General features: G+C 40.8%; 1 protein-coding gene across 1 annotated transcript in view; it reads left to right on the top strand.

Annotated features, from left to right (window-relative positions):
• MGST2 (microsomal glutathione S-transferase 2) overlaps nucleotides 1–14,237 on the top strand; it is a 58,580-nt gene that overhangs the window by 37,140 nt on the left and 7,203 nt on the right. The window contains exons 3-5 of the mRNA XM_042780987.1: nucleotides 51–71; nucleotides 8,590–8,612; nucleotides 8,682–8,708. Coding sequence (XP_042636921.1) covers nucleotides 51–71; nucleotides 8,590–8,612; nucleotides 8,682–8,708 — 71 coding nt within the window. The remainder of the gene's footprint in view (nucleotides 1–50; nucleotides 72–8,589; nucleotides 8,613–8,681; nucleotides 8,709–14,237) is intronic.

Below are 14,237 nucleotides of genomic sequence, written 5' to 3'. Positions count from 1 at the left end.
GTGTCCACACAGAACTCACAGGAATTCACAGATTATGGGGTTTATTAAAGAAGCAATAGGCTACAATTCAAGTTCAGGAACACACTTGGTCTCTCTCAGCCTATTGTCTCTCAGCCAGTAATCTCTCTCAGTCTCTCTCCCAGCAGTATGTATCTCTTGGTGTCTCTCTCAGCAGTGTGTGTGTCTCTTGCATCTCTCAGCTGGCAGTGAGAGACTCCTTCTGCCTCTAGGAGGGCTCCTTTAGAGCCTGGCAGAGTGGGCAAACTAAAAAATCCCAACATCAGAATTCCATATACCTGAGAGTGAACTTCCCAGAAAATTACTTTGTGCTTCTTCAAACAGAAATACCCCAGTGGGTAACTTAACGACCAGGAGCTACTCAGTTGCTCACGGCAAATCCCACCAAGGAGTTTACAGAGACTTATGGCTAGAAAAGCCATACTATGTAATTTACTGCACCACAGGGAGTGATATAATATTTTATTTTCCTAATTTATTTAAATTTAAAAAAAATATTCAGTGGTATATGGAGAGGCTAACATTTTGACATTGATAAGTTAGTGCTTAAAGTTTGGGAGATACAGTTGTACTATTTATAAATATCAACACAGGAAGAAATTCTACACTATCCTATTAGAAAGTGTGGGGTTTCCAGCAGGTTGAATTTCTGGGACCACTGTTTGGTTCTATGACCTCGCTTCTTAAAGTTCCTACAAATTTTATTTTCTTTCAAGTTATTAGTCTTTCCTTACCTTTCTATAGCTGGCCTCCTCTTGTCCTAGGGGTAAAGCTGACCACCAGTTCTAAATATTTCTCTTAAGTTACTGTTTATGAAATAAGTGTACATATCCATTTTGTTGTTGTTGTTAAAATTTTTTGTTAGACTAATTATGACAGAACAGAGAAGGGTTGAAAATAACAACCAACCAATAATGAGTGGGAGAGAGGGGGCAGTACAGTGGAGTTATAAAATACCTTTAAGGGCTTAGCTGTGGCTGTCCTGGCTTCTCTCTATAGCTGGAATGGGAATGGACCTAATCCCTTCCCTGAATTATTATTGTTTTTAGTCACCATGAGTCATCTCTGACAATGGAATGAAGTGTTGCCTGGTTCTGTGCCATCTTCAAGATTGTTGGTAAACTCAAGACCACTGATGCAGCTACTGTGTATTTTGAATGCCTTGCAATTTAGGGGGCTTATCTTCCAGCACTTTATTAGATAATATTCTGTTATTTTCTATAAGATTTTTATTGGCTGATTTTCAACAGCTCACTAGATCTTTCTTCCTAGTCCATCTTAGTCTATAAGATCACTGAAACCTGTCCACCAGGAGTGACCCTGCTGGTATTTGAAATACTGGTGGCATAGCCTCCAACATCATCACAACATATAAACTACCACAGAATGACAAACTTACAGGTGGCTTTCCTGAATTACTTCTTGGATGTTCCATACCCTTAGCCCAGTTCTTGCCTTAGGTCTTAAGATTTAGGATCAGTTTGGACAAAGCAGGTTAGATTTTCTGCAAGTAAAACCCTTTGCTTTAAGTTGTCAGTACAGGATCCTCTGGGATAACCAATTGTTCAGGGTTTCTTTGGTTACCTATTCTTCTTTTCAGTGGGGGCTCCTTTAGCTTTGCATATCCTTGGAAAAGGAATGCGCCTTTTTTTTTTTTTTTTCCTGGCTCTCTGGCTTCCCTGGACCAAAGCTTTTCAGTTCCTTTAATTTCTCTTGAAGGTCTTTGTGGCCTTGGTCATAACAGAAATGTGACATTCTCCCCTACTCTTTCTTCTGCTGATTTTGCACTAAGTATAGCCAAGAAGCCTGGTGTTATGACTAATTTTATCTTTAATGGAACTTGAGGTCTCATCAGCAATCACTTCAAAGTTTCTCTGATGGCAATAATAAAAGGTTTTCCTCACTGAATCACCACTAACGTACCCGTGTCCTGTCTGGGAGTCATCTGAGGGTGGATATTCATTTGCCACATAGAGATGATTATTATGGAGCCAGCTTACTTGTATGGAGTTAGTAGCTCTGGACCCTTCTCCAGAGTCCCGTTCAAATTCCTCTTATCTTCCTAAAGGGAAAAGGTCTTATAAACGACTGTCTCTAGAGTTTTGCACTCCTTTGTCAGAATTCCTTCTAAAAATTGTGAAAATAATAACTATAACTTCACCAGAGGCCATTCCTTTGTGTTATTGCTAAACTTAGAAAACTCTAACTTGTCTTATATGAACACCTGATCCATTTAGATAAAAGGGCATAAATTGAAGAAAAAAGAAGATACAAGTAATAAATTGATCTTGTTACGATTTAAATGTTTCCTCAGCTCTAGCCTCACTGAGAAGAATAGCTGCTGACGTCACTCTTTTCGTATATATCAGGCCATTATTTAGTATCTTTCATCTGCAATATTTTGAGGCTAGGTAGTACTAGTTCTTTAGCTCTTTGATTGTTCTCTTTAAACAAAAATTGTCATCTTATTTCTAATTCCGGATCCTACAAATTTACATAGGATCCTAACAATGGTTTCATCAGTGCTGGTAAATAAGGCAAAAGAACAACCTCTTACTCAGTTCTTGTTAATGGTACCCTCTTTCCTGAGTGCTGTGCCTAAGGCATTTGACTGCTAACCAGCAGGCTGGTGGTTCAAACCCACCAGCCACTCCTTGGAAGGAAGATTGGGCAATCTACTCCTGTAGTGATACCACCTCAGAAACCCAAGGAGGGGTCACTATGAATCAGATCTAACTCAACAGCAGTGAGTTTTTTTTTTTTTTTTTTTTTTTAATTACAAAATTAACTTGCCACAAGGCACAAAAAACCCAACCATCAAAATTCTGGATACTCAGAAATATTAGCTTCTTACTCTACTATAGTTTCTTAATTTTTTTTTTCCTTTGGCCATTTCATTAACTTTTGAATAGTCATTTTGAATTCTAATCCTGAAATTTAGAAATTAAAACTAATAACCTTAATATATGTCTAGAAACTATGGAGAAAAGAAAAATTCACAACAACAATAATTTTTCTAATATTCTGCAACACCAGGATTATAATAGCATGTGTAGTAAATACAAAAAGTAAAAATAAAAAGAAAAGAAAAAAAAGAGAGGGAGACAATTAAACACATTCCCATTTTTCTTACAACTGTTAGACATCTGCTGGGAGGGCTAGGCGTATTTATATACTAAGTTATTATAAAGGGGCTAAGAATACCCAGGGGGCATTGGTAGCTCAACAGTAGAATTTTTACTTTCCAAGAGGCAGATGTGAGCTTGTTCCCAATCAATGTATCTCATGTTCAGCCACAACTCATCTGTCAGCAGATACTTGCTTGTTGCTATCATAGTGAATAGGTTCCAGCAGAGCTTCCAGACTAAGACAGACTAGAAAGAAAGACCTCACGAGCTACTTCCAAAAATCAGCCAATGAAAACTCTATGGACAACAAACCGTCTGATCTGTCAATGATCATGGGGATGTCACAAGACCAGGCAGCATTTTGTTCCGTTGTGCATGGGGGTAGCTGAGGGCCTACCCAACGACAGTTAACAACAGACATCTCCAAGATGGGAAATTGACTCTCACTGATAAATTCTTCAAACTCCAGTGTCCTCCTCCACAAACCACCAAACACCACCAGCTACTGTGACCCAAGCAACCAAAAAAAAAAACTCACTGCCATTGAGTCGATTCCAATTCGTAGTGACCCCCATTGGGTTTCTGAGGTGGTAAATCTTTATGGCAGTAGATTGTCCAGTCTTCCTTCCACAGAGTGGCTGGTGGGTTTGAACCACCAACTTTCTGGTTAGCAGTCATATGCCTTAGGCAGGGGAAATCATACTGACAGTGATCTCTAGGTAGTCAGTGAATGAGAGCCAGATGGAATATGGATTGACTGCAAGTCTCCCTCCTTCATTCAATTCCTTATCACTAGCATCATTGAAGAGTGGTGGTTAGACTCCTGCCGCCACCACCAGCCTCCTGATAATGTCCCCACACTGGATCTCCATATCTTAAAGAGTTACTTGACAAGGAGTAATTTAGATGGTTACTGTTCTGGTTACCTAGTGCCGCTCTGACAAGAATATACCACAAATGGGATGGCCTGAAGAAACAGGAGTTTTATTCTCTAACAGTTTGGAAGCTTTTAGTCTGAGTTCAAAGTGCCAGGCTCTAGGGGCTGGGTGAAAGCCCCTCAACTTTGGGCTTCAGCTCTGCCTCCTGCTCCTGGCCCACTGAAGCTAGAGGCTTTTCCTCACTCAGACAGCTGATAGGTGCTGAGACTGACATGCCCAAGGTTGACAAGTAAAAAAGCACAGTCCTGATGTCCTGATGTTAGCAAACCACATGGCAGGCCATTAATTTAAGTCCATTAAAAGTACCAAGGTCGGCAGAGCATGGCAGGCTGCTGAGCAACAACATGGCTACATGCAGCGTCCAAGCATGCCATAAGCTGGACCATTCCCAAAGCTGCTTCTTATATATGGGAAGCAGATCACATCCCTAAAACAGCTATTCAGCTGCTGTGGTAGATCCCACCATGGAGTTGATTGCCAGTCTCATCATGGGGAATAACTATCACCAGCTGCCCAGTCACTCAACCGGGCACAGCCAAGTTGACATACAAACTGAACTACCACAGTTACAGAGCTTTATGAAAAGATTCATGCCAGCTAACTCTTCCCTAGGGTTTTTCCAAAATAATTAATCCATTGCTCTGACTCATACTCAGTGTGATAACCCAACCAATTTCCCAGGGTCTAACATCAGCCAGTGGAGGTTGGGCCATCTCCAGTTAGTGGTGCAAACACTCAGAGCAGTGTGCAGCCCAATGCACCCCAAGAACAATCACCAAAACAAAAGCAAAAAGCAAGACGGGCAAACAAGACATTTGAAGAGGAAACCCTCTTAAGAAGGTCTTTAAATTGCCTTCTCTGTTTTTCATTTTTTAAAATATGCTATACTATTAGTATGGCATAGAAATGTTCTATACCTGATCAGATTTCCTCTTTGGAGAATGTTTCAGATTTTCCATAATCAAGATTGTTGTAAGCAAAGTTTCATGTTGTGTATTCACAAATCTATTAAATAGCAGAAATATGCAGAAGTGCTTTAGGCTACAGGTCTCCCAAGTGATGTATACATATACCCCTCAGGAGGTTGTTAGTGTTGTTAGGTGCCATTGAGTTGGCTCTGACTCATAGTGACCCTATGCACAACTGAACGAAACTGCCCGGTACTACGTCAGCCTCACAATCCTTGCTATGCTTGAACCCACCATAGCAGCCACTATGTCAGTCCATCTCATTGAGGGTCTTCCCCTTTTTTTGCTGACTCACTGTTTTACCAAGTATGATACCCTTCTCCAGGGAATGGTCCCTTCTGACAACATGACCAAAGTAGGTGAGAAGTCTGGCCATTCTTGCTTTCAAGCATTCTGGCTACACTTGTTCCAGGACAGATTTGTTTGCTCTTCTGGCAGCTTATGAATTTTCACTATTCTTTGCCAACACCACAGTTCAAAGGCATCAACTCTTCTTCAGTCTTCCTTATTCATTGTCCAGCTTTTACATGCATATGAAGCAATTGAAAATACCATGGCTTGGGTTAGGTGCCCCTTAGTCGTCAAAGTGATGTCTTTGCTCCTTAACATTTTAAAGAGGTCTTTTGCACCACTCGTGTGTCAGTTTGTCATACTGTGGTGGCTTGAATGTTGCTGTGAGGCTGGAAGCTATGCCACCGGTATTTCCGATATCAGCTGGGTCACACATGGTGGACATGTTTCAGCAGAGCTTACAAACCAAGGCAGACTAGGAAGAAGGACGGGGCCATGCACTATTGAAAAAAACTGGCCACTGAAAACCTTATGAAAAGCAGTGAAACACTAATATACTAACATAATAACACAGTTAATAAAAATATTTTGATGTGTGTTGCAAATTAATGTCCATTTGTTATTATGAACCACTGCATACACCTCAAATTTTTAATATAATGGGCTTTCCAGGGGTTGGGGCCACAGATTTATATGCAGTCAGATGTCGCCCAAACAGACATTATGTGTGCATGATCACATATATATTCTCCTACTGATTCTTAATCTATTTCTCTGAAGAACCTTAACTGATACGACATCTTTAGCATTGTTTTGCTTCTGATGTTTGCCTTTTTACTGATTTCTTTTTAAATTTATAAGTGGCTATGACAGGTTAAGTGAAAAGATTTACAAATTTGTATAGTTACAGACTAATTGTTGTTGTTATGTGCCATCGAGTCGGACCCGACTCGTAGCGACCCCTCCTTGGGTTACCGAGGCAGTATCTCTACCGAAGCAGATTGCCCAACCTTCCTTCAGAGGAGTGGTTGGTGGGTTTGAACTGCAACCTTCTGGTTAGCAGTCAAATGCCTTAGGCACTATGCACCAGACAGTCATGTAAAAAATAAATGGCTTCCCAACATTGCCTTTTCTTTGGCTCAATCTATAGAACTGTTTTCCACAAGGTAAAAGAGAGTAACAGCTCTACTCTTTCCACAGTCATCGGGGCTTTACATGATCTCTCCGGAAACAAAATACAATTGTCTCATCTTTTATTCAGTTTTGTAACTCATCTTTTATTCCACATTTAAATTTTTTCACCACACATTTTAATACAAAATTAGCTGGGATGAAAGTTTTTCAAAAGCATCTTTAAAAACAGCCCGTTTTACTCTTTATAAAAGTTTAACTGTTTAGAGATCCTCTTTACACTGAAGTGGTGACCTTGGTTTGGCACGAGGGAGGAGAGGGATAATACACTATACAGCCCAGATACAGCACAGGGGCAGAACCTATGGGTCCATGGCTTTTTCAAATATCTGTCTACATGAATGAACATGCCTGTGTTCTTCTATGTCTCTTATCTGGAAGAGGAAGGAAAGTGACTATTAATATTAAATTGTTTCCTCCTCAAAATATGTGTTGGAATCCTAACCCCTATATCTGTGGAAAAAAAGGAGCTCTGGTGGTGGTGTAGTTAAGGCATTCAGCCGTTAACCAATAGGTGGGGAGCCGCAACTCACCAGCTGCTCCATGGGAGAAAGATAGGGCAGTCTGCTTCCATAAAGATTTATAGCCTTGGAAACCCTGGGTTGCCATGAGTCAGAATCCACTTGTTTGGGTTTGGGTTTGGGGTATATCTGTATATATATAGTATTTGAAAATAAGATTTTCTTTGTCACAACATGCCATTTCAGTGTAGGGTGTGTCCTAAACATAATCCCTTCTGAAATACAAAAAGAACAAGTTAAACACAACAGTAGTCACAAACAAGGTGGGGCAGTGGGGGTAGATGTCATGTGAATATCACCAAGGAACACTAGGGCTACAGAAGTTGAAACAGGAATTTTCCCCCAGAGCAGACAGAGGAAGAGCCTTCTCCTTGAGAAGGTACCCTGGATTGGACTTCTAGCCTCCAGAGCTGTGATAAAATAAATTTCTGTTCTTTAAAGCCACTCACGTGTGGTATTTCTGTTACAGCAGAGCTAGGCAACTAACACAATGGCCTTTTGACTGAGAAGAGAGAAGACATGAGGATGAATAGGGTATCTTTTTCCCCTTCTTAACCCAATGAACTGGATTTATACCTAGTAGAGAACAGCCTGGAAGCTGAAGGCCCATCTTCATGAAACAAAGTATTTCATGACTCTGGATACAAGCAGTGTCATGTCCCAAATGACAAAAGTAGCAAAGCATTGAGGAGAGCCAGGTCTCTTATCTCCCTGCCACAGACCCCAGAGCAGCCCCAGAAGTTGTGGAAGATGTTCCAGAACTAGGGGAGGGGGCACTGTGCTCTCAGGGAACACTGCAGCAGGGTAGGGACATGGTCCTCCCTTAAATTGCTTACAAGCAGAGACTGTGTTCACTGGAACTCCCAGAAGTAACAGGGAAGATGGAGGGGGGTGCTGATATCCTGGATAAGCAAGAGCTGCTAGGAGTCATTTGATACTCCAAAAAGGATGCTAACGTAACTGCAAAACCTGGAGTGAGTGGGCAACTTAGCACCATGACTCTGCACCCTCTTCTTTGCTAACCATCTTCTGTGCTGACTGACTGCCTACCTAGGAAGAACACCAGGTTTTGCTTAGCCTCGGAGTGCCTGCCCTTCTCCACCATGTGACCATGTTCTTCTGCCATCACCACTTTCTCTAAACCCCTCCAATGCCCCCCATCACACTCCAGTGGCCATGCCTGGCTGTGTCCCAGGAGAACTCATTCTCAGTAAGCTGCCAACAGACATCGTTTAACTCAAGGACACTGACCTCTGAATATATGTTCTTGACAATTTTATCAGTGACCAATTACAGGTATATTGACATGAAGATAATTTATAGGCTGTTTTTGGACATGAAAGCAGACACAATCTATCCTCTTACTATAGGGATTCTCAGGAAAAATCCCCTAGCAGGACCAAAACAGCTGACAACAGTCACTTTGCACTTTCCCTTTTTGTGGGAACTGAGAGTATAATTGGTGATGACCACCTGTGGACAGCCCCTTTCCTGCAAGATACCTGCATATCACACTGAAGGGAAATGGCTAGAGCCCCTTTTGGATAATAATCCTGTGTCCTTGCCCTTTGCTATTTCAATTTCCTATAAAAAGATTAGGGAGAAGAATTTCCTTTGTACAAGCAGATGTCACCATGAAGTACTACCAACAAGGTCCTTACCCACTGTCATGGGAAGCCAATGATCACAACAGGTTGAAGTGGAAAAGTAAAAGGTTTGTTGTGTATCGATACCCAAGGAGACAGAGAGAAATGCTTCTCTAAAATGTCTGTCTCCTGAGCAAAGAGGTAAACATGATTATATAGGGCAATGCGAAGGGAGTTGAAGATCCCTTGGACTGCCAAGAATGTCTTTGTTCTTCTCTTGCCTGGTTACCCTGGACTCAGCATCCCTCTTCCAGGGTCGTCTGGCTTCATAGGCTACACTTCTCAGCTGAAACCAGTCATGGGAGAGGGTTATGCTTAAAAGAACATACAATTGAAAATAACAAACCTAAAGAACTCAGTGTCCATAAAGAGGTTGACTTTCTATTTACTTAAAAGAAAGCAAAATGAAGGGGGAAATAGCAAGCTATGATTAATGTCTACTTTAATCATGCCTGCTAGCCTGTTAAAGTTCTGCAGTTTTCAGTGAGGGGCCCCTTTGGCCTTCACTTCCACAGCCACAGGCCTTAAATTCTAAACAGAGGATCATAACTGAAAGGTCTTTGCCAGAGTGACAGTAAGGTGACCAACTGTCCTGGTTCGCCTGGGACTCAGGAGGTTCCTGGAACTCAGAGTGCTAAAATCAAGAAAGACCAGGGAAAATTTGAAAAACTCAGCCCTCTAAAGTCAGTCTGACAGAAAGTGTGGAGATTGGGCAGTTAGAGCTGCTGAAACCTTTCCTTGTCCATCCCCAGTACCAAGGGACCCTGGGTATGGGGCTCAGATACTTGAACTCTGCAGATTCCCACCTGGGTCAGAGGGCTGGAAGCATGAGGGTAATCCCAACCTAAGTACCATTTGAACCCTGAGTTTGAGAATGATCAATCATGACCAATCTCATTTATTAAGTATACTGACAAAGTATATTTTGAAAAACAGAATCAAATTGTAGCCTGACAGCTCCAAGTCTGACAGTTCTGAAACACTAGTCTCCAAACTTTTTTGATTAAGTACACTGAACAGTAAAAGATATCTATATAACAACCACAAACCCATTGTCATCAAGTCAATTCTACTCATGGTGACTCCATGTATTACAGAGTAGAACTGTTTCCTTAGCTGTCATCTTTACAGAAACAGATCATTAGTCCTTTCTTCTGTGGCACTGCTGGGTAGGTTCAAACTGCCAACATTTCAGTTAGTAGTCAAGAACAAACCATTTATGTCACCCAGGGACCTGTTGCACTGTAGCAGAGGTGGCTAGCTTACTAACAAAGATGGGGTAAAGTTGTTGTTGTGATTGAATTTGGGTGAGGCTACTTCTTGGAGAAAAGATTGATGTTGTCAAGGATTCCATTTTACTTGGATCCACAATAAACATCTCTGGAAGCAGCAGAAATCAAGAAATCAAATGTCATATTGCACTGAGCATATCTGCTGCAAAAGACCTCTTTAAAGTATTAAGGAACAAAGATGTCACTTTGAAGACTAAGATGTGTTTGACCCTAAAAAACAAAAAAATCAAACTCACTGCCATGGAGTTGATTCCAACTCATAGCGACCCCCTTTGTGTTTTCAAGGCAGTAAATCTTTACGGAAGTAGATTGCCCAGTCTTCCTTCTGTGGAGTGGCTGATGGGTTTGAACCACCAGTCTTCTCATTAGCAGTCAAATGCCTTAGGCACTATGCCACGAGAGCTCCATGTCTGACCCGAGCCATGGTATTTTCAATCTCCTCATATGCATGTGAAAGCTAGACAATGAACAAGGAAGATGGAAGAAAAGTTGATACTGTTGAATTGAGGTGTTGGTGAAGAATACTAAAAATACCATGGATTGCCAAAAGAATGAACAAATCTGCCCTGGAAGAAGTGCAGCTGGAATGCTCCTTAGAAGCGAGAATGGCCAGACTCCATCTCACCTACTTTGGTCATGTTGTCAGAAGGGACCATTTCCTGGAGAAGGCTATCATGGTTGGTAAAGTAGAGGTTCAGTGAAAAAGGGGAAGACTCTCAATGAGTTGGACTGATATAGTGGCTGCAATGATGGGCTCAAGCATAGCAAGGATTGTGAGGATGGTGCAGGAGCAGGCAGTGTTTCGTTCTGTTGTACATAGGGTTGCTATGAGTTGGCGCCAACTCAATGGCACCTAACAACAACAACAACAGCACTTCTTACCAATGGAAAGTGAATGAAAAATGAAATATGTCACTTATAGGCCAAATGGCTAAGTAACTGGTCTGTCAAGGTCTCGGACTAGCCACTGAGTCAACAGCAGGGGCTCTGAGGAGCTGGATGAGGGTAAGGCCATACAATGGAAGGAGCCTGGGCCTCTAGACAGCCATGTAAAAGGAAGGCTATCCAACTAGAAACTACCATATAGGACTGGGATGTAAGCATGATACAAACATCCACTGTGTTAAACCATTGGGAATTTGGGTTTTATCTATTAATACAGCTTATAATTCAACCAGAAAATAATATCATATAACATTATAAAACACACACAAACAAAAACTAAAGGATGGGATTTTAAGAATAAATACAATTAGAAGTTCCAAAATGTTTTTCATCCCCATAATTGATGATTTAGTGCTCCCTTCCCCCATTTATTCTTTATATAACTGTAATTATTCTATAACTATACAAATTTATGGGAGCTCTGGTGGCATCATACCTAAGGCATTTGACTGCTAACCAGAAGGCTGGCAGTTCAAACCCACCAGCCACTCCTCGGAAGGAAGACTGGGCAATCTACTTCCACAGAGATACTGCCTTGGAAACCCAAGGAAGGGTCACTATGAGTTGGAATCAACTTGACAGGAATGAGTTTGGTTTGGTTTTTTGGTATACAGATTTATAAATCTTTTCACTTAATCTGTCATAGCAGCTTACAAATTTAAAAAGAAATTACTGAAAAGGCAAACATCAGAAGCAAAATAATGCCGAAGATGGTGTATCAGTCAAGGCTCTTTAGAGAAATGGAATCAGAATCAATAGGAGTATATATATACAATCCTGTACCACATAATGTCCATTCTGGCAGCATCTGACCACATGTAAGTCTGTGGTCCCAATCCCTATAATGCCTATTATATTAACAATTTGAGATACATACAAGGTTCATAATAACAAACAGGCACTAATTTGTGACACACATCAAAACATTTTTAATTATTACTGTATTATTATGTTAATATATCAGTGTTTCACTGCTATTCATAAGGTTTTTAGTGGCCAATTTTTGCAGAAGTGAATGATTCTGTCCTTTTTCTCAGTCTGTCTTAGTCTGGAAGCTCTGCTGAAACCTGTCTACCCTGGGTGACCCTGCTGGTATTTGAAATTCCAGTGACCTAGCTCCCAGGCTCACAGCAACACACATGCTACCACAGTACGACAAACTGACAGACAAGTGGTTATGTTAAGAATGTTTTAAAGATGTGGTTATTATATTAAAGATGTTTTAGTGTGTCTGGAAGTGTTTAATCCTCTTTTATGCATAGAAAGGTAAACTATTTACTAAGACAAACATTTGACTGACTGATGTTAGATACAAACTGTACCTAACTGTTCTGATTTACATACAAATTCAACTTAAAGACTGACTTAGGAATGGAACTTGTTTGTAATCCAGGGACATAATATATAATGCTTTGTATATAATACTCTGTGTGTACAATGTCCAAATCACATAACATCCTATTTCATAGAATGTACTATGGATATTAAGTGACACATGACTAGATTCCTCAAGGATTGGCTAATGTGATTGTGGGGTTATCAAGTCTGAAATGTATAGGGCTTGCTGGCAGGGTGGAAACTCTCAGGCAGGAACTGATGCTGCTGTCTTAAGGTAGAAGTTCTTCCTCAGGGAAACCTCAGTTTTGCTCCGAGGTCCTTTCAACTGATTGGATGAGGCATACTCAGATTATTGATGATAATCTCCTTTACTTAAAATCAACTGATTGTAGGTTTTCACCACATCTAAAAAATATCTTCACAATACCACCTGGATTAGTGTTTGATTGAGTAATTGGGAACTATAGCTTAGTCAATCTGACACACAAAACTAACCATCCCAAGTAGGAAACAGCAGAAAGAAAAGTCTTGGTTACTTCTCTGAGTACTAGAAAGCTGTATGTGTGATTTGTGAGGACATCAGTGTTATGGTGTAGACAAAGCATGTCTTATAGTAGCTTGCTGGCTTTAAGGACAACAGCAAAAAAATGAAGAAGAGGGTAATTTTGCATTCACATTAGCCGTTTCTGATTTTCCAGGCTCTTGATGGTCACTCTCACGGCCCTCAGAGAGCTGTGTAAGTGACCGCACATTTATCTTTGCTGGTTGTTGTTATTGTTGGGTGCCTTCAAGTCAGCTCCAAGTCATAGAGATCCTGTGTACAACAGAATGAAATACTACCTGGTCCTGCAACAGCCTCACAATCCTTGCTATACCTGAGCTTATTGTTGCAGCCATTGTGTCAATCCATCTCTTTGAAGGCCTTCCCCCTTTTCACTGGCCCTTCACTTTACCAAGCATGATATCCTTCTCCAGGGAACGGTCCCTTCTGGCAACATGACCAAAGTAGATGAGACGAAGTCTGGCCATTCTCGCTCTCAAGGAGCATTCTGACTGCACTTCTTCCAGGACAGACATGTTTGTTTTTCTGGCAGTCCATGGTATTTTCAGTATTCTTTGCCAACACCACAACTCAAAAGCATCTTCTTTGCTGGAGGGATTAAAATTTTCCACTTTTTCCTCAGGATATGAGCATTGAGTTTGGTGATGATGCAGTTTTCTTACCAGGCTTTAAGAGATGATTGAATTATTGTGAATGAGTGTTTTCTCATGCAGATGAGGTTAATAAGTTTGAGCTGACCCATCCACAATTCTCTATGGAATTATGGAAAATGATAGAAGAACTATGCTTGATAATTATGCTCTCTTTTTTTCATCAAGTAAAAAAAGGATCATTCATGGTGACTTGGACTAGAAGATCCAGGTCTTCAAGAACCAGCATCAAATATTTCTGGGTCAATTGCCTCAGAGCTTTAAGTCTTTAAGCTTTAAGGAAGGATGTGGGATCATTTATAATCCTGCAGACTATGACTTTTCCACAAAGGCCTACTCAAATCCTCATTATGAATTACATTAAAGTTCTTTCTGGTTGTAATATTGTCAGCAAAAAGCTCAGCTAACCTAACCAAGACCATTTGGGGGTGTAGGACAGGAAGGAGGATGAATAGAATTCATCTTTTTTCCCTTTTTCTGGGTGCAGATGAATTAATTATAGGTCCCAAAGAATTGTTCTTTTTGATTAAAATAGTATCAAATTTTCCATCCAACTCTTCTATGAATAGAGGCAATTTGATTTGACATTAGGACAGAGCTTTGAAATCAGATGGTGTCTACCTTTGATTCTCTGTAAATCAGAGCTTAGGCTCTCAGGCCTTAGTTTCTTCCTCAGTAAAATAAGGAGCTCTGGTAGCATAGTGGCTAGAGCACTTGACTGCTAACCAGAAGGCTGGCAGTTCAAACCC

Source organism: Orycteropus afer, unplaced genomic scaffold, assembly GCF_000298275.1.
Source record: "Orycteropus afer afer isolate SDZICR_OR568_19922 unplaced genomic scaffold, OryAfe1.0 scaffold00076, whole genome shotgun sequence".
Lineage (NCBI taxonomy): Eukaryota > Metazoa > Chordata > Mammalia > Tubulidentata > Orycteropodidae > Orycteropus > Orycteropus afer.
Note: the sequence above shows the minus strand (reverse complement) of the source record. Positions and strands in the feature narration are given on the sequence as shown.